General features: G+C 43.5%; 1 protein-coding gene across 1 annotated transcript in view; it reads right to left on the bottom strand.

Moving 5' to 3' along the window:
• Window positions 1-21034, bottom strand: part of CSMD2 (CUB and Sushi multiple domains 2) — a 531569-nt gene that overhangs the window by 226965 nt on the left and 283570 nt on the right. Inside the window, 2 exon segments of the mRNA XM_030539111.1 lie at window positions 3691-3794; window positions 12780-12901. Coding sequence (XP_030394971.1) covers window positions 3691-3794; window positions 12780-12901 — 226 coding nt within the window.

The raw sequence follows: 21034 nt of genomic DNA, 5'->3' as shown, positions 1-21034 counted from the left end.
GACAGCTGAATCCCCAAAATCTCAGCCTCAGAGACTCCATCTCATCTGAAGGACACAGGTGTCGTACTGAACTGCAAGAAAGGAGAATGACAACCACCAAGCTCCCACAGCTCAGTCTGGCACTCTGATAGTTTACCACTCTGCATCATTAAAGTCATTCAGAATTTTTCTCTTGGTTTCAGTGGATGCAGGATTCAGCTCCTAACGAGCGGACGAGAAATGGTCAGGACTAGTGACAGAAGCAAGGCTGGTGGTGGGTTCAGAATCAGACTCCAGCTCTCTCAGCCAGCAGCTGAAGCTAGCGGGTACACATGCCATGCAGGTTTCATTGAATCTGCACTAGAGCTGGGCGAATGCTGCAGGATGTCACCCCTCAAACATTCATTCACTTCTGCTGCCTGTGTGCTCCTTTTGCACCTGCTCTCACCAGTGAGTTTTCACCTCACACTCTGGGATTGAAAATTCACTCCCTGGAGGTCTTTGCACCATTCACTTGATGGTAAGAGTTACACTCATCCAGGCAGGAAACAAACAATATTGTGTGACTTGTGCAACCAATCACGGCTAAGCAACAGCGATTCCATATTTGTAGTAGCAAGGTGCTGAGTATCTAATATTAAAAAATGTGGACCGATTAAGCACTAAGATTAAATCTGGGATGATCTTGATAATAATACCATTGCCTGGCTCTTACATAGTGCTTTTCATCAGCACATCTCAAAGCGCTTCATAAAGTAGGATCAGTGTCACTATCCCCCTTTTACAAATGGGGAAAATGAGGAACAGAGAGGGGAAGTAACTTGCCCAAGGTCACCCAACAGGCCAGTGGCAGAGCCAGAAACAGAACCCAGGTCTTCTGAATCTCCACATAGTACTCTATCCACCAGATCACACTGATTCCATCTGTTCATGGACATCCCACAACATGAAAATGAGGGACTATCCATTGACGAAATTATTTATTACAGTCTATTTCCTCTGCTCTAATTTCCATGGTCAGACCAATCAGCTGTGAAATGTTCTGCGACGCTTTAATTACAAGTACTTTCACAAGTCATACTTCAGAGTTATATACACCGCGGGTGAGAAACGTTGACTCAAATGTCACTGGAGTTCACACTCTGCTGAGCAGAGACAGTGCAAGAGAAGGAGAGAAGGCAGAGAGAAATTCCAGAGGAAAAAGAGTGAAAAATTAAGCAAAATGAAATCAGAGAGGCAGGCAGGCAGGCAGACAGACTGTGGTAAAATGAGAAGAGAAAAAAAATCTAATATAATAGGAAATAGGTTATATACAGTAAATAAGGCAACCACTTATGCCAGCCAGGATTTTGGACAGTTATTCTACTCATAATGCATGGCACACATTTTCTTTAGCTGTAATATATCTACATAAAGAGGAAGGTGAGCCTAGGACCGCAGAGAACTTGGATCAGTTCCCAGTTCTCACAAATACTATTGGCAGTCTTGGGAAGGTTATAATATGGAGATGATAATCGTTCCTTGCCTCTGCACATGAACTAAAAAAAAAACCCAGAGTTAATGAAGTTTACAAAACCTCACACTCAATGAGGTTCACCAGTCCCAAATGGTCAGTAGTTATCGTCTCCGTGTCAGAGATAGGAAAGGGATACAACAAAAAGGTTAAAGGTCAGACTTGCAGAGGAGGTTACTACCCGTTCCGGCACCTCAGGGTAGAGCTACCCTGCAATGGGATGTATAACTGCAGGTGGGTAGGCGTACCCACCAGCTTTAATTTAGCAAGCACAGCTAAAAATATCAGTGAACACAAGGTGAAGTGGGCTTAAGCATGGGCTGTAGAGGACTGCCCATAACCTTGGGTACACACTGCCATTCCCAACCCACGTCAGGGGCCATGCTGCAGTGTTTTCACTGCTATCTGTAGCGTGCTAACTATATCAAAGCTAAAGGTCCCAGTCACAGCCTGCTTCTCTCTGCAAAGCTATACAAAACTGCACTGCACTCTGCTTCAGTGTATCATATGATTAAAGCTACAGCTCCTTCCACATACTGGAGCTGGATTTGAACTGATGTCATTTTCAGCAATTGGTGCTCCCCCCTCATCCCCTGTCCTTCAGGCTGTGGAGGGGAGATGGGACCTAGTGGAATAAGACCAGAGGCAAACCCTCAGAAATTGGTAGATCGGAGACTGGGGCTTCCAGGTCTCATTTTCTCTTTCAGGTTTGTCCCATCCTGCTTGATATTTAAGGGAACTTGACTTATCTTCATGCTGCAGAAGGGTAGTCAAAGCCTGCTGTGGAGTTATTTACTCACAGGTGAATGCACAGTTTTAACCAGATAATCCACAAAATATGGAGCAGAGAGAGACCCTAATGGACAAATGAGACCTTTCACCACTATGTACACTTATTCCCCTAGGTCCAAAGTCTGAGGTCCCTTCTCAATTTTTACTGAGTTCACTTGAACACACACAGTGACTTCAGTCAGCGTTTTGCCTGGTTAAGGACCCCAAGAAGTGATGCTTAGTTTGTAAGCTCTTTGGGGCAGGGCATGTCTCTCACTTTCTGAGTTTGCAAAGCTCCATGGTTACATGCACTTTGCACAGGTAAAAACAACTGCACATAATGCACAGAAAATCAGGCATGATCCACTTTCAGTTCCTGCTTGTTTAGCATTTGCTCTTGCATTGGAAATCTGACCCCATGCATTCCACTTTCTAGCTACCGTTAGTCTCTCTTGCTTTTCTCAGGCAGCCTCACACAAATAATTCAAATATGCCTTCAGCTTAAAGCAAAACCGTCTCTCCAGTTACTATACAGGAACTCTGTAATGGCGTTAACATCTTCATAAGTCAACTCTATCACGAAGTACTTATTTCTAGGCAGTTAGCATAATGCCATTCACCATGGTTTGAACGATCATTTACTATCAAAAGTTGTAGTCCAACTTTACTTTAGCATGGCAGGAGTGGCCTAGGTTATCAAATGGACCAAAGTCTTTCCTTGGCAATTGAGCAGAATTCCTTAGCCATCAATGTGACCTCTGCATGCAGAACAAAGATAGAATGTAGCCCTTTAAGTAAAAGGCCTCAGAATTTTTATCTACTGAGATAACTGCGACTGCATATTACATCTGTAAAGGAACTGATATCAATTCAGTGGACCAGATTCTCTGTTGCGTTGGGCCTTGTGTTATCATTTACACCAGTGCAAAACGAGCATAAAATGCTATCAGCTCAAAATGGTAATGATTTACACGCACTTTGCACAGATAAAACAATTGCACGAGATGCAGAGCAATTCAGAATCAAGTGTCATCTGTTTTCAATTCCTGCTTCTTCAGTATTTGCTCTTGCACTAGATTTCTGGCCCCATACATTCAGCTTCCTAGCTATTGCTAGTCTCTCTCATTCTTTTCTCTTCTGTCAAGTGTCCAGACATAGAGACATCACAGAAGGATGGAAGCAGCTGGATGAGGGAACAAAGATTACGAGGGCTGCCATGGATGGACCCGAAGATAAGGTGACTAGGAAGGAAATACAAGGCTCCAGCAAGAACATTCCATTCATTCTCTACTGCTGACCATGACATAAAACATTCACTGGCTTCTAGCAAACAGGCCCTGGATCCTCCAAAATCCAAACCCCTACAGTAAATATCCTGATGCAAAAGGCATGTACTGATTTGCACAGTGGTAAAAGAAACTACTTACACATAGAGCACAGTTTTCTGGTCTCCAGCCTGCCCTCCATCACCCACTGTCAGCGTGTCGTATCCTCTTTCCAAGTCAAATTCTTCAAAAGTGAGTTTGATAACCTAGCAAAGATACAGCATGTTAATATGAATCAACCATGGAGTCTGCAGCTCCCTTGTTTATTTGTGTGTGTGTCTATCGAGGAGCAATTTATAGGTGCATTAAATCTTCTGGACAGTGGAGATGGCGTCTGGTCTCACTTTTTATTGCATTGTGGCATTTCTCCCCAGACGCACACAGCTATTACTGAAAACATCTTTCAGATTTCTCTGCCATGTCTATCGATTTTCCCTATGCATTTACTGATACAGAGACACGTCCGTTGAACTTACAGCGCAGGGGTTATATTCACTCTGCTGGTTGGTCACTATTACCATTTGATTTTCTTTGCAAATTGGGGATTTGGCTTTGGGTGATGGATTTGAATGCACGTGTAAGTGGCATTTATCAGTCAAACACAGTGCAGGCATGTTTAAAGCAGCCTGGGGCCCTAGGCTAGTCAATTTGGTAGTGGTTGTATACACAGGGGGTTTCCTCCCTGGCTTTAATTGCTGCTGTTTCTCCCTCTGCTTGAGACATCACTGCACTGGTTACACTGGTGGCAGCTCCCCCATCTCAGGGCAATGGTTTCAGACTCTCTGCAGACTCAGATGTCACTGCATTCATTTACAGTTGGTTCAAATGTTCAGATTTTCTTCACATAAACATTGGATGGGATTTTTCAAAGCACCTGGTGTGATTTAGGAGCACAAGTCTCACTGAAAGTCAAAGAGAATTGTGCTCTAAAGTCACTTAGATGCTTTTAAAGTTCCACTCATTTTAAAAAAAAATGAATGTTTCAGTCTGAAACTGGGGACTGGGGCCACAGGCATTGGCCTACTGTGACTAGACCTTAATTCTGCCCTGGGCAAACTCTGTAACCTGATGCTAATAATGGCCTGCTTTGCAGAGGGGCTAAGCATGGTAATCAACGGGAGTGGTACTTCTCAAAGGCTCCCAATTCAGGAAAGTATGTACGCATGTATTTAAACGCATCCTTATTCAGAGAAGCACCTATGCATGTGCCTATATGAAACAAACTTTCCTGTGATGCTCATAACACCTTGGGATTATCAAATATGAATTTATTAAATCTAATCTGTTTTTCAACTATTTATGACAGGGGCCCCCGCCATGGCGCCCGCCGGGGCATCTAAGTGCACCTGCGTACTGGCTGACGGACGAGCATCCACCAAAATGCCGCTGATTTTCAGCAGCAACGCCTCTGGACGACGACGCTTGTCGGCGACATTTTGGTGGATGATCATCTGCCGCCACGGTCCTCCGTGGCTCATTGTCTGGCACCTGCCAGACGAAAAAGGTTGGGGATCATTGATTTATGATATTTATTTAATTTTGCATTTCAGATTAGAAATAATCTAAAATCATAAAGACAGGGACATGGTCACCCCAAATGTCTGCACAACACCACACAAGCATTATGCTAGTAAATAAATAATTTCATCCGGATTGGGACAGGGGAGTTAGGTATGAGATCATCAGCTGGTGTAAACTGACAAAGTTCCATTGACACCATTGGAGTTACACTAATACACCAGTTGAGGAACGTTGCCCATAGTCAATTCTCTATGGGAAGTTATTAGGCATTGAAGCCAATGTAGTTCCATCAACTTTCATCGACTGAGTATCTGACCATAGGTTGGTCAATTTCACACTCTGACTCCCGTCAGTTTCACTGTCATGCACTAGCCTGTTACCAAAGATGAGGGAAGAATGTTTAAACCATGTTGTCACTGAAATTTAAAATAAAATTCTATTAGATATGTCTATTCATATTGGATTGTGGGTAAATAATAATTATTTAAGAAGTATGTAAAGATCAATTATATTTGGAAGCATCTCTCCAAAGGGACACCACTGACATTAAAAGAAAACAAACAGATGTCTGTTTAAACATTTTTCATCTACTATAGTTAAAAGCAGCATTTAAAGTTCCAATCATGCCAGGACTTAAGCATATGCATAACTTTAAGCACACGAGTAAGCCCACTGAATTCAAAATGAACACAGATTTCAATGGCAATTAATTTAAGTTACATGAGTGAGCCAGTATTTGTGGAACCGAGGCCTAAGATTACTATAATTGCAGTAGACAAGAGAAAAGTGTGACACACTTTTTTTCCACATTTGACAGCACTTTGTTAAAACTCATTTCATTGTATTTCCTGTTTTCCTTCATGTTATGTGGGTCTTTCACACAGCAGCAGGGAGAGGAAAACATTTTAAAAATACAGAAAAAAATGTGAGTGCAAAATCACTATTGCGCAAGGGAAGATGTAGCATCTTAAGCCACTTCTAATTTTATTTATCTATTTATTTATTTTAATTGACCAGGTATCCAAAGGATAATACCCTTTTAAGAAGAACGGGTATATATATACACATGTGCGACAGGATGTATCAACTCTGTACTGGGCCAACGGGGGCTGACAAATCACTGTGGGCCCAGGAGACCACACCCCCCCCCCACTTCTGCTGTGCATGCTCCAGGTGGAGGGGACAGATAAAAGGAGATGGCCCAGCTCAGTTGGGACTGGCTGAGGAAGAGGAGACGAAAGGATGTATGCTGCAGGCTCCTACAGAGGAACGGTCGACTCTCCAGCCTGCAGAGATCATGGAGCTACACTATGCTGTGAAGGCCCAGCTGACTGCGGAGACTGACAGGGATACTAAGCTGCTGCCAGCAGAGGAGATGCCCAAGATAGATTTTATGGTAGGAAGTTAACCAGGGAAAGCATTAGGACTGAGGTGTGAACCCTTAATAGGGAGTTTACTGGCTTCATGGGATCCTGGGTCAGAACCCGGTGGAGTAGGGTGGATCTGGGTTCTCTGTGAATTTGCCACTAGGTGTGGCTGTTGGGGACCCTTGATATAGACTAATTGTTTGGTCTGCCCTACTCAGGGGGTCAGAACCCCTAAACTATTATTGTTTGCCTCGGCCAAGAGGCTAGAGAATGCTTGTTTGCTCTGCCCTGTCCAAGGGTCTGGAGTTCCTGATTGTGATCACTTGACTTAGCAGGGAATCTCAAGGAATGTGTGACGGGGTGTATGAACCCTGCACTGGGAAAACAGGGGTGACACTTGCGGCACAGACTGAGCCCCCGTGACACCAGGATTCAGGCAAAATGTTCTTTGCTCCTTTCTTATAACTAATCTCTATAAAATGTGTAAATCTAGGAAATCTAATGAAATTAGACACTGTGGCTATCACATCTTGGGTAGAGCAGAGCATTCAAAAGCTTTTGGATTCTAAAACAAAGGGATTAACGGTATTTCATGGGGGTTTAGGAACTTGTATACATTTTAGTACTGATCAACTCCAATTCCTGATTGCGGCTTACAATAAATGTTCTTAAAATCCCCAATCTTCATTCTTTTATGTTAAATAAAAAGCTACTAATATTATCAGCAATGCTGAAATATTAACCGACACAGAATATTATTGAAGCAATAACAATGAAATAATGTGATTAATACAAAGAACACAGGGCTGTAAAATGGCACACATCATTAGTTAAACCAGTCATGCAAGTAAACTGCATTTTAAAGAGTCTGACCCTCATTAAATAGCCAATTACATTCTAATATACTGTAGACTATAACCTTGTTGCACAAGAACAGGATAGCAAGTGTAACATTTATTTATGTATCTTTCCCTCACAGTTTATATTGTTTTCCTTTTGGCAGAAGACTGAACATTATTTAATGGGACAACCACCACAAGACCTCCTGGCACATGCAGGAACACTAATGCCACAAAGCCTCATTTTTAAATCATTGACATGACAGGAAACAATTGGCAAAGTCAAAGAAATGGGCTCAAATACGCCTCATGATTTTAAGGCTTGATCCACTGCAATTTCTGACATGAAGGAGGTCACATTTGGAGAACAAAATTACAATAATAATCCTGTCCATGTAGGATAGTGCCTTTAATGTGCTCATCTCAAAGCGCTTTACAAATATTAATTAAGCCCACAATATCTGTTTGAGGTCAATAAGTGAACATTCCTATTCAGTAGATACATCGACACAGTAGGGGATGTTTATACAGCTGGAGAAAAAAAACACACTGAGGTCAAGGGACTTGCTCAAGGCCAAAGAGTGAGCAGGTGGCAGTGCTGAGCACAGAAGCTCAGGCATTTCTGGGTCAGATCACTAGATACCCAGCTCTTTTGGAGCACAAATATTTTGGCTCATTTACCCAAAACTGTATCCCATGCCTCATTTAATCAGAAGCCAGTTTAGCGTTTCAAATCTGTAAGGTGCTGAGCAATTGGAGCAAGCCTCATAAACATGTGCTTTCATTATAAGCATGTGAGCGATTCCTGCTCCACGTCTTGTAACCCTGAGCTCTAGGAGTCCTTCTCAGAGGAAACATTGACAAATGAGCTCAGTTTTATTTTAAGAACGGGGGAGTTGTCACCGTGTTAAATATATATTAAGTAACTATCCTTAAATCAAACTCTAAAATTTTCAAGCAACATTTTTCTTACTTTGGCTGTTCATGAATTTAGATTTGTTTCCCCAGTGGTTTAGCATGCACAGTGAAATGGACGTTTACCATTACTGACCGAAAAAACCTCTCATCTTTCCAAACCTGCCCTGTATCATATATAGAACATCAACCTTGCAAAATGCTACTGTCCCATGTTGGTTGTAAACTATTTAACACCTTGCTTCTTGAGAAGAAAAATAAATGTAAAAAAATGCAGCAGCCTAGCTCTCTCTTTTTCCCAACTAAAGGACACTTGAACTTTAAAATATAAACTGGAATAGCCCTATTGAACTTAGTGGATCCACTTGATTTACACCAGCTGAGGATGTGGCCCCTGCAGTTCTTTTCTAAATACAGAACAGATGATTTTCAAATGAGTTCTGAGTTTGGGTCAGTGGGTTTTCCCAGCCCTAATATTAAGAGCTCATGTGGGAGCTAATCCAAAATCCATTCAAGTCAACAGGAAATCTCCTGCTGACTTGGATGGGCTTTGGATCAGGTCCATAATGCTTTTATCTCTAAAGGGCTTTACAGAGATGTAATTAAATCGATCTTCAACTCCCTCTCTCACCCTGTGATGGAATGCACATAAGTGTTCTCCTCCCTATTTTACAGATGGGAAACATGAACCACGGAGGTAAAAGTCTGAATTCAGTAAAGTATTTAAGCATGTGCCTAACTCAATGAATCTTCATGTGCTTGAGTTCCTTATTGAATCAGGGCCTACATGACTCTCTCACCACCCCAAAGAATGTCAGTGCCAAAACCGGGATCAGAACTCAGGAACTCCCAGCATGACAGGGATGTGTTGTAAGCCAATGAACTAACCCAGACAGTTTGCTTTAATGGGACTCTGCGTGGGCGCAGGGAACTGGCGACACCAGGCCATCTACTTGTTAGACTGGGGCTTTTGTTGTCATCACATGTACTTTATTCCATGATCATGCTTTCTTGCTGTTGAATGCAATGATTTGGAGCTGTATATATGTGTTTTCTCCTTGCCAATGAGATCTCTTCTTCACAGCTTGGGGTTTCTGCAGCCACAACAGATTCCTTCAGTAGCAGCAAATGCTAAATGCAATTGATTTGTTTTTGCTGTTTTCCATCTTCCTGGGGAGTGTCAAAAGGCAGCCCTCTCCTTAGATTGGCCCCTGGGACCTCACAGAGCATCCTCTGCCATTTGAACCGGGTGCAAGACATCATTCTTTGGTCATGAACCGCATCTCAGATTAGCATGAAGAAGCTAAACTGTTCACACATGACAAGCAGGCACAGCAACGGCTTTTCCGAACACATCATTGCATTTCACCTAACCCCTTGTGCTGCAAAGGGATGGAGAGATTATTCCCTACCTGGAAATCATGTCTCTGGGATGATGCACTCAACAGCCTGAAGTCTTCCCAGAAACCCTTTATAGGCTGATAATTATCAAGTTACTTAAGGGAAAAGATTAAGTTTATTTTCCATGGGCTGATGTAAAGTGATATAGCTGCAGACGTCGAGGGAGTTAAACCAGTTGAAGATGTGGCCCATCTAGAACAACGTGTATTCTCTACAGGAAGTTATTAGACATTAAGTCAGTGAAGCTGCCCTCGCTGAGGTTCTGCTCCTATGGATCTGTTATCTAATCAAGGTTTTATTTATTTATTATTATTATTATTATTATTATTATTATTAAAGTATGTTTAAAAGCTAAGGAAGATACCAACTGGAGAAAGAACAGTGGGGATGGGAGAGGCCGCAGCAGGGTGGGGACAGAGTCTGGGAAGCATGCAACGGGTCATTCCACCTAGCAGTTGTGCATAGCAGAGGGAAAACCATGAAACAGATTGCTGGGGGAAAAGCAGAGAAGTTCATTTACCAGCTTTTTCGTGACTGGTGAAAAAGCAAATGGGAATGTCTGGAGTCTGCACATTCAAGCACCACGGGGAAGTGGCACAAGGCAGTTTTTTTGTTTAGGATCACTCAAGCAACTGACATGGTCCTAAACACGTATTTTAGTGCCCAAAGTCATGCACCCAAGCTTGAAAGTGCTTGCTTATTTGAAAGCCAGTGTAGACAGTGCCAGGCTGACTGCAACTTCCTATCCAAGCCCCAGAACAAGGAACTGTTTTCTGTAAATTTTATTTACCAAAATTTCATGTCCATTTTCTTTTTTAAACAAATAAAGATGCAGAAAAATAATTATGAAAAATGAAGGAAATATGTCACATCTCACCTCTTCCCCTGCAATTTCTATTATAGCTCCAAAGTTCTTGTGTCCAATAACCTACCCCTGAGTGCACATTGTACAGCTAATGCATAGTGTTATTTGCCACTGACACGAGCTATATCTAATCCCTCTGCTGCACCTTGACAATCGCTTCCAAGCTGGAGTAGAATCTCTTTTAAAGTATTAACGTTCCACTGGAACATTCTCTCTTCAGACTCAGACATCCCGGATGACACTTTTTGTGTGTTTCACCTGGCACATGTCGCACAGGGTGCAGCAGTGGAGCAGGTGCATGGAAAAACTTGCTCATGGGTTTTCACTATATTCACTGAGGAAGCACAACCCTCAGTCCCCTGGAGAAACAGAGGCCTGGTCCACACTACACAGTTAAATCGATTTAAACTGCGTTAAATCGATTTAACTCTGTACCCGTCCACACTATAAGGCACTTTAAATCGATTTTAAGGGCTCTTAAAATCGATTTCTGTACTCCTCCCCAACGAAAGGAGTAACCCTAAAATCGATATTACTATATCGATTTAGTGTTAGTGTGGACGGAAATCGAAGTTATTGGTCTCATTCCTTTAATGTAGCTACCCAGAGTGCACCGCTCTGGAAATCGATGGTAGCCTAGGACCATGGACGCACACCACCGAATTAATGTGCCCTAGTGTGGACGCATAAAATCGATTTTATAATATCGGTTTTATAAAACCGGTTTTAGTAATTTCGATTTTATGCTGTAGTGTAGACGTAGCCAGACACTAGCACTAGCTGCTCACTTGTATTGGCAGCTTTTCAGCTGTGCCCTTTGCAGCTGCTGATCGCTAGCGAAGTTGCTTAGAAGCCAACCATGGCTACACTTTAGATCTTTTCTCTTCATTCACATCACCCCCTCTACATTCCCATGTCACAGCTCCAAGACTGAGATCCCACAAGCTGACACGTGGAACATAGGTTTGTTTTCTAACAGTAGATTCAGCTGCCCAAAAACCTTCCTGAAGCGGCAACAACAGTTCACAGGGAAACTTCAGAGGCTCGTGGGCCCCCAGGTCACAGACAAAACCAGTGCTACACCCAGCAAGGGCACAGAGCCTCCCATCAGTCCTCATCCTAGCTTCTGCCCTTGCTCCAGGGCCACACGGTGTGCAATTTTTGTTTGTCTGAAATCTGTTTTTAAATCTTCAGTTGATAAAATAAGTTAATTTGCAAGACCTTTACTAGGGAATCAATTAAACAAAAACAACAAAAAACATAACATACGCCACACTTTGCCCCAAATAGTTCTGGACTGGTGCAGATTATTCTTACGTTTAAGATTATTTCAAGAAACCTGCTTGTAACTTGTTCACATTTGTCAAGTGACCAAACTGATCAACTAGCAAAAGCTGACAAACGTGGGCGTGATGAGGACTACAGGGAAAGTGCAGAGCAAAATCAGCCAGGGAAGGTTTCAGAGAACTTGGGAGGGAGGGAAAGAAAGAAAAAGGAAAAAAGACTGAGAAAGGAACAAATGTGAGAGACACCTGAATTTACTTCTTTGGGAATTCAGGACTTTAGCAGTATGTTCTAGCCTGTTTAACAGAGCCTCTTGAAGTTTTGGGGACTCTCCACAATTCTCCAGTACCTCGTGGACCCACAGCAAGACCAAAGCACTATAGCCTGGAACTCTCTGCGTTATCAAGCATCACTAGTTTAGGGTGCAGAGGCAACAATCTAAAATTCTCCCCCAGCACACGCCAAGGGGGGATGGCAGAGAAAATTCTGTGTTTTCTTTCCCAGCTCCAAATCCCAAAAGCACAGGAAGGACTGGCTGGTATCAGCAGTGGAGAGAACCAGTTCCTCCTCCACTCTGGCTTTCCCTCTGCCCTTCAGACTGTAAATCTCAGTTGGCTGGGGGCCAGGTATCAGTGAGGATCAGTGAACATCAGCAGTCGCGTCACGGACATTCCATGCCCTAACTGAAAGCCAGTTTTAATGAAACGCTTTGCTAAGCTGTTCGGCATTTCAGCACAGTTCACATCGAGATATCAAAAAGGCTTTGATTAAAAATAATTACATTGACTTTTAATTACATCCTTTAAAGAAAGATATTTTAAATGGGAGGTACGTGACGTGTCACAGCCTCCCTAAGTAGTTGAGACACACGTGGTAGGTGGAAACCACAGCACCAAAAACCTGAGCAGCTTTGAAAGAAAGAGAAAGAAAGATGAACGATGACTTCAAACAAACAAACAAACAAAGATACTAACATGGCAACATCTCTTGGAGACCTACCTTGGCTGGATTGAGAGCGGTGATCACCCACACGCAGTAGGCATTGTTATCATACTGAACAGGGTAGTTGGGAGAGGTGATCACTCCGCTGGGGCCCCGGAGATATGTATCGCACATCCTAGCTGTGAAGAAGAAAATAAGACAGTGTCTGGGAGAGGTTCATCAGCCCTGGGAGGTACATTTAGCTCCTGATTTTGGGAGGGGAAGGAGTGCTTGCATAAAATCAGGAGGGAAACAGATCACTTCACATTGTCTTCAACAGGTAGGGGCTGTTACGTCCCTTGTAGTACAGAAGACACAGGACTCAGCTATGATGAATAGAAAGGGGATTCTTGATTAAGACTGTTGAACAGAGACAGACCCTGGGGGTCAGGCTGATTTAACAGAGCCTGTGCTATCCCTAAGGCCACCGCACAGGGGCTTCTCTAAGCCCTGGTTCACGAAGGGCACTGCAGCCCATGCTGCAGAATCCAGCTAGGAAGCCCTGCTTCTTTCCAACAGGCAGGCCCCATTTTCCTTTCTCCAGGCTCCTTTTGTGAGCCTGAGCAAAAACCAACACAGCACACGGTTAATGAGGAGAGGCTGAGTTAAGTCCGATTTCTCCACGGGCTGGGGAAGAGTGCAGCTGGCAGCTCTGCTTAGCATCTTAATAACAGTTGAAATGAAGCAGAAATGGTAAAGTGCATAAGGGTAACAGAAAGGAAAAGGCCCGTGGAGAATTATCCCCCAACTCCCTCTCCACGGGCAACTGCGAAGTGCAGAATCCTGGCTCTGTATCGGCATTTGCTACCGAGCTGAATGTCAGGGGGGCCTGGCCCACAAACATCAGATCCGGGACTTGTACCTTCCCAATGTTAGAAGGGGCTGCGTGTATACGTGTTCTGGGTGAGTGGGCTGGTGTATGTGCATGTGCCTGCGTTCAGATCCAAAGTTCTGCTTTGAGTCCATCACTAGACAGAACAAATACAGCTCCACGGAGCTGTTGATTAAGGGCTATGCCATATGGAAAACACAAACAACCACCCCCGCTTCCTGAGTTAACCAGTTGCCCTTTCAGTACAGCTACCCAGAGTCTAAGCCCAGAGCAACCAACTCTAGACCAAATTTACTGTAAATGGTGGTGTTAAAGGACATAACTTACAATCCAAAGGCCAGAAAACTGGGGAACACAGCAAGTGAAATAACCAGAATGTGGTGTAAAATAAAGCAGGTCCCTCCTACTTTGCCTCATTGGTTTCATTTCACGTTGACATATATTTGCGGGGCATTCTGCTTCTCGATCTAAGTCTCACCTCCTCATTTCTTCCCTATGGCTCCCCCGGTCAGTGATTGACACTGCGATGCTGCATCCTGCCACTGATGGGGACAAATGGAACTCCTGTGAACGGGATGGGTTCACAAGAGGGCTCCTCTCTTATTCCAAATGAGCCCCCCTGTGGTCAGTCTCCTGATGTGAACTGAGATCAGTGGGGACCCTTTGTACTCGCCTTACCAGAGGCTGCTCCCTTGTGACCGGTAAGTGGCAACGAGGAGGGAAACACCTTTGGGTGGAAGCCCCGGTAGACTGGACCCAATCGGCAGGCTCAGTGTCTGTGGTCAGTGAAGTTGGAAGGGATCATGCTGGCTGCGGTCAGCAGAAAGACGTCACCAGAAGGGGGCACCATTTAGATAGCGGAGAAGACAGTAAATAGTTATACAAGGATATGGGGGTGAGGTCCAAAGTGGGAGCTCTCTGAACCCACTGAAGTCAACAGGAGTCTTTCCATTGGCTGTCATAGGGTTTGGATCAGGCTGCGAGTAACTCCAAGGGTTTCACTAGCCAAGGGTAGGTTCCGTTTGCTCATAAACACGGGCAATGCATAGGAAATTTCACACGGGCCTTTAGACTTCATAGGCAGCATGGATGAAATGGAGAAGAACTGAAGAGTCATTTGTAGAAGAGCTGAGAAGATCCATCTACATATTTATCTGACCCCACCGCCATTGTATCTGAGCACCTCACAATCTTTAATGGATTTATCCTCAGAACACCCCTCTGAAGCAAGGAAGTGGTGTTATCCCCATTGCACAGATGGGAAAATGAGTCACAAAAGAGGCTATGCGACTTGTTAAAGGCTACACAGGGGCCTGTGGCAGAACAGGGAATTAAACCTGGGCCTCCCAAGTCACAGGTTAGTGGCCTACCAGCTGGCCTACCAGGAGTTAGATACAAAGTGGCCTCCCGTTACAGAATGACCTTTGCATTTCATAGGAATCTGTCATTTAAAAACTAAAAATATAAAAACAGCAACAATGCTAAAAATGGTTTGGAACCGGAATAAAATGCAGCAAACCAAAACGAAACCATATAAAAAAAAAACTGAGGGTAGGAACGAAAAAATATCAGGTTGATTCACAGAGTCATAACAACACAGGCAAATCCTTTCTTATCTCAAATGCCAAATATCCTCTTATGCTGATTCAATTTATTCTATACTTGTTTCAAATAATCTGGTGGTATTCTAAAGCCTTGCAAAAACCTGCAGAGGAAATTAAAAGTGGGGGGGAAAGCAGAACTGAAGCAATAACAATTCATGACTTTAAGGGCTTCAGAGGGATTTAATTAAAAGTATTACAAGTTGTTCATTATTAGCATTAGAAACATCACAATTATACATGCTGGTTAAAAAGAAAACGTAACCAAAACAGCCGAGACCTAGATGGGCATCCGTATATGTTGCCCTCTTAAGTAAAACTCCGTTCATACATTCCCCGGTGCTGGGTCACATGGGCATCCATATTTTGCCAGTTGCTGGCTACTTGCTCATTTCCTAGTGAAAGCCATAAGTCATAATGAGCAGGATCACTGGCCTTCATTTAACACACTTTTGATTACCAGATGCTGGGAGGGGAAGACAGGAGCGGATCACTCCAACTTTCCTGTTCTGTACACTCTCCCTGAAGCTCTGGCACTGGTCACTATCAGAGACAGCATATGGGCTAGATGCACCATTGGCCTGACCCAGTATGACTGTTTTGTTCTAAAGGCCCTGTGTATACTACAGCTGTAACTACAGGCTTGTCCACACAACCTTTTGGCACACAACAGCAAGCCAGGGTATAACTCTATTGCACTCTACTGGCTGGGCATTAACCAGCTATATGGACCCTGTTATCATGCATTAATAGTTCTGTGCTTTGACTTCATAGCATCTCTAGCTCTTCTTTCTTTTCAGGTTATACCAGCTCTGCTACGGGTAGGTAGATCGGGTTTTCTGTATTTTGTTAAGGGTAGGGAAGAGGGGAGCAGTTGATGCTGTGAACGTCATTCAGGTTGTGTTTGAAAAAGATTTCTCAAACAAAGTATTTGCACTGTTCCCCAAGAGATGGATCAGGCTCTGGGTTCATTGAGTCTCCCCTGGAAGTTCAGCTAAGAATGTCTTGACACTAACTGTCATGTACTTTGTTCTGGGCTTTGTGATCTGCATTGTCCCAGACTGGCACAAATGTCCCAGCCGTTCATGTCTCTGTTGAAGCTGTAATATAGAAGGGCTTGCAATGTAAACCATATTAAGCAGGGCCTGGGTGAAGCCTAGGTATTGTGGGAGGAATGGATGGGAATTGAGGGAGAGAGACATAAAGGTGAAAAATCAGCACTGTGGTGAAAAACCTCTCCTTTGTCCATTGCAGCAGAAGATCAGCACAGAATTTATGAATCACTTAACATCCCACTGAATCCTTTGGCTAGGATTCAGATGGAACTTAAGTGACACGCAGGCTTTGTGCTGGTTCCTCGTCAGAGGGATGAAAATTCAGTATTGCCAACTTTCAGGAATTTATCACGAGTTTCCTGAAATAAAAAACCCAGCTACTAGGATGAAGAGATTGCATTAAAATCTCAGCTTTCACTGAAGAATAAAAAAAGCGTCTAGCTTTTATGGTTGCAGAGAAAAGAATGAAAACATGACTCGAGTGCACCCTAAAGTCTCAGAAAGCAAATAAAAAGAACCCAACTAAAAAAAATAAATATTTTTTGACTTATTTTCTAATGCTGGAGGTTGACAACACTGTGAAATTCACCTCCAGTGATCAGGAATCCTTAGTGCGCACACTCTCTCTCTAGCCCATCCCTGTCCACAAAATATATGCACATGCAGACAGAGCTGCTAACAATGGCTGAGCTAGAATCGTAATGGCCCCACTGGACTCTTTTGGACTCTGCACTCTGAGCTGAGCAGCCTTCTCCTACTTTTCTATCAGAGCCCAGTCCCTGGTGCAGGTCTTTTAGCAGCTTTTGAACACGCATCCTATGTCCCAAAGTGACACAGAACAGATGGCTGCGAAGGTCAAGAGCTAGCACCGCTTCGGGCAGCTCGGAGGAGCTGTCCCTAGGGTGACCAGACGTCCCAATAAAATTGGGACTGTCCCGATATTTAGGTGGTTGTCCCGATATTTCGCTCCGCTGGCAGCAATGTTTGTTTTTATTTTTTTGCTCTGCCAATGGACCCTCCACCCACCATGTGTCCCAATATTTTCCTCATCTCATCTGGTCACCTTGGCTGTCCCTGTAGGCCAGCCCCAGTGCTGCTGCATGCTGAGCTAAGCAATGGAAACAGCTCTTTTGGTCACAGCCCACAGAGAGGCCTCTCAACACAGCCCCCATCCATGCACCTCTGCTGAATGTGTCCCCTGGTGGTTTGAATCTAGACAGTGGACACTTACAAAGGAGTTTACGTACATAAAGGCAATAATAACTGGGTGGAGGTTATGCGTCTTGTTGAAGCATCCCCAGGCACAGCACAATAGTCAATTTTTTGCTGATGGTTAGACAATAGAGTACTTATGAGCATTGCTGGGAAAATACTGCTCATCAGAGACCTGCCGTTCAATCAAATCTCCTAAAACAATAACACATATTAGAGGCATTCACTTCCATGCGGGAGAAGAAACAACAGTGGAGACTACTGCTTAAAAATACAAACAGCCTCATTTTCCTTTACCTCTGTTTGGAATGAATACTCTGTGGGGTGAATCACAGAAGGACAACGAGCTGGCTCATCAGCATGTATGGCATCACTAATTGCAGGACAGTCTTTATTACTCGGGTCCATTTTTTGTCAGGGTCAGTGTTCTATTGTTGAAAATAAGTCTGAATCATGAAGTTAAGACTCTGATCCAAATCCTAACTTCCCCAGCGTGTGGATATTTTCCTGTCTCATCCGTTATGGTATGTGTACACTGGAGCTGGAGGTGTAGACATACCTGCCCTAGCTCTCATTAAGCAAGCATGCAGAAAAATGGTAGCGTAAAAACGCTGCTGTTTTTAGTGTGCTAGCTTAATCATAGCTAATGGGGGTATGTCTCCTCAAGCTGGAATTTACGCCTCTAGCTCCAGTGTAGACATACCCTTAGAAACACAGGCTCAAGTCACATCAGAATTGCCAAACTGGATCTGAACAATGGTCCATCTAGCTCAATAGTCTGTTTCCAACTATGTCTAGTACCAGATATGATCTCTGAGACTTAGACCTAGTCTATACCTAGAAGTTTTGTCAATAGAACTATTTCAGTTAGGGGAGTGACTTTTTCAAAATTTAGTTTTATACCAACAAAAGCCTTAATGAGGACTCAGTTCTAATGGTTTAAAAGTGCTTATACCGATATCACTCACTCCCCTTCTGATACAAGATTTAACTATACTGATGTAAGTACTTGTAGACGGATATAACTGTGCTCACACTGTGTGTGTGGGAGGTTGTACTACTTTAATTATACCAGTATATCTAAAGTGGTATAATTTATATGTGTAGGAAGGCCAAGAGTAATGAAAAATTATGGCATAACCTGCCCATAAGGAAGATGTTCCCCCCCAACAATAGGCAGTTAGTGGCTAGCTTATGTCCTGAAACCATGAGGGTTTATATATCCCTTATAAATATTTCATCTAATGTAACTATGGATGTTTTATTGTTCATATAACTACTTAATTCTTTTTAAAATGCTGCTAAACTCTTGGCTCTAATGTTAAGCTCTAGCAGGGAGTTCCAGGGGTTAACTATCCCAAGTGTAAAAGAAGCAGACATTATCCACTGCAACAACATTGGATGAACTCAACCAACCATATTCTGTGAGTCAGCTGACATTACTTAGTGCGAAAGGGGGACAATTCTGTAGCCTATGAGCGTTTAACAGCCTTCAAAGATACTACAGCACGGTCCATTACTTTCGAAATGGCAAGTGTAAAGAGCAGTGTGCAGACAGCTATCAGTTATGGGAGGAAAGAGTCTCAGGCACAGAAGCTGGTGGTTCAGACAAAATACTGGACATTCTTCTTGGATGAAAGTCAAGTCAAGTCATCATTTATTAACTGTTCTGAAGCTACTAAAGACAGCAAAATAGACAAGCCATTCTCAAGTCCTTCCAGGCATAGCAATGATTAAAGATCTAAACTATCGGGTTGACTTTACTCAAAATCAGTCTCTATAATAAATGGAGATGTACCTATCTCATAGAACTGGAAGGGACCCTGAAAGGTCATTGAGTCCAGCCCCCTGCCTTCACTAGCAAGACCAAGTACTGATTTTGCCCAAGACCCCTAAGTGGCCCCCTCAAGGACTGAGCTTACAACCCTGGGTTAATCAGGCCAGTGCTCAAACCACTGAGCTGTCCCTCCCATATTAATTAACAAACATGTAATATCTGCAGCTCTGTTAATGGTATTGCAACAAATCTGTGTCCATCTACAGCTTCACAGCTGTCAACGTGTTGCAGATTTAGAAAATATTCAGGAACAGTGGGGATAGAACTTGGATCCTCTTGCTCCAAAAGTCCAAGACCCTCCTTCCTGAGCTAAAGGAGACTAGCCTTTACTGTCTCTAAATGTTTATAACACATGCAACAAGGTGGTATCTCAGTACATATAGCAGTAGAGGGCCTATGAAACACAGTTGAGCCATTCCCATTCTCACCAGTGAATGGCAGCAGTACACATGCACGCTAGCAAGTTTGTTGAAATTATAGTTGGTTAAAAATTGCTGACAAAAACAGCTATTTTTCCAAATGAACATGTTTTGCTTCTTTGAAAATGTTCTGGTATAGCAACAAAAATGTCTCAATTTTCAAAATCCAAAACGAAGCAGGATTCTTTTCTGGTTTCAGTTTTTAATTGAAACAAAAAAAAGTTTTGGGGTGTTTTTTGTTTCGTTTAGTCAGTTTTTGGTTTTTTTTAAGATATTTTTCATGGAAAATCCTTTCCATGTTCCAGCCAGCTCTGAGTGCAGTATTGATAGATCGCTGTCACACGAGAGACAGGCATGTGATTTTTGCATGGTTGTCACCTGCTCCCAATGACATATATATATGTAAAAGGATGTATGTGTGGAGGGGGAAAAGGTAACTTTACCCAGTCACGACTAAGCATCTAGCTGGGAAATGGGCCTGGGTGTGTACACATCACTGCCCCACAAAAGGGCAAAAGCCGCTTACAATGCTGATCTCAAAGACCTAATCCTGCTAAGTGCTGAGCAAGCTCAGCTCCTATCACTGTCAGCGGTACTCGTTCAGCACTTCTCAAGAGACCTTTCACGACTGGGCTATGTGGGGCTGTCATTTACCCCTCTCTTCCCCCCGCCACCAGACTTTCCCCATAGAGTGGGCTCATCCTATCCTAAACTGTATTAGCTACTGACTTTGGGGCCTGATTCCCCACTGCTCAGCATCTCCTGCTGCCGTTCACACCCGTGCAAAGGGAGAGCAAAACACAACTGTTCTGATTTGCTGGTGGTATGTCCCCACTTTGCACTAGTATAAATGGCGGCCCAGGCTCAATGCAATGGCAAACCAAACCCTGAGCTTGTATTTCTTCCAGCGATGAGGAGGGGACCTATTTAAACAATGCCATTTCCTAGTCATCTCTCTGCAATAGGCTCCTATGAAAGGGGAGGTGGGGGGAATTCTGTGTATTCAGTGAGACCTTGTGGAAATAGCCTGCAGGAGGAAGCAAGATCAGTGACCTTCTCCCACGGTGCATACTGATGTGCTGATGGTTCTTTTCTGCTAGAGACCTAACAAGATGTCTTTATCATCATCATCGAACCTGATAACTTAGAGGGAAACCATTCCAAGGATACAACCTCCCCTAGAGAAAACCACATGCACCAGAGGGAAGCAATTAGAGTGACCCCGGTACAATGGAGGCAGCACAAACTGCTCAGTTAACGGCCAGCCTCAGCAGCGCTAGGCTGCCCAGGTATCAGGGGTGCTATCCTGAAAGCAAC

Source organism: Gopherus evgoodei, chromosome 20 (assembly GCF_007399415.2).
Source record: "Gopherus evgoodei ecotype Sinaloan lineage chromosome 20, rGopEvg1_v1.p, whole genome shotgun sequence".
Taxonomy (NCBI): Eukaryota; Metazoa; Chordata; order Testudines; family Testudinidae; genus Gopherus; species Gopherus evgoodei.
Note: the sequence above shows the minus strand (reverse complement) of the source record. Positions and strands in the feature narration are given on the sequence as shown.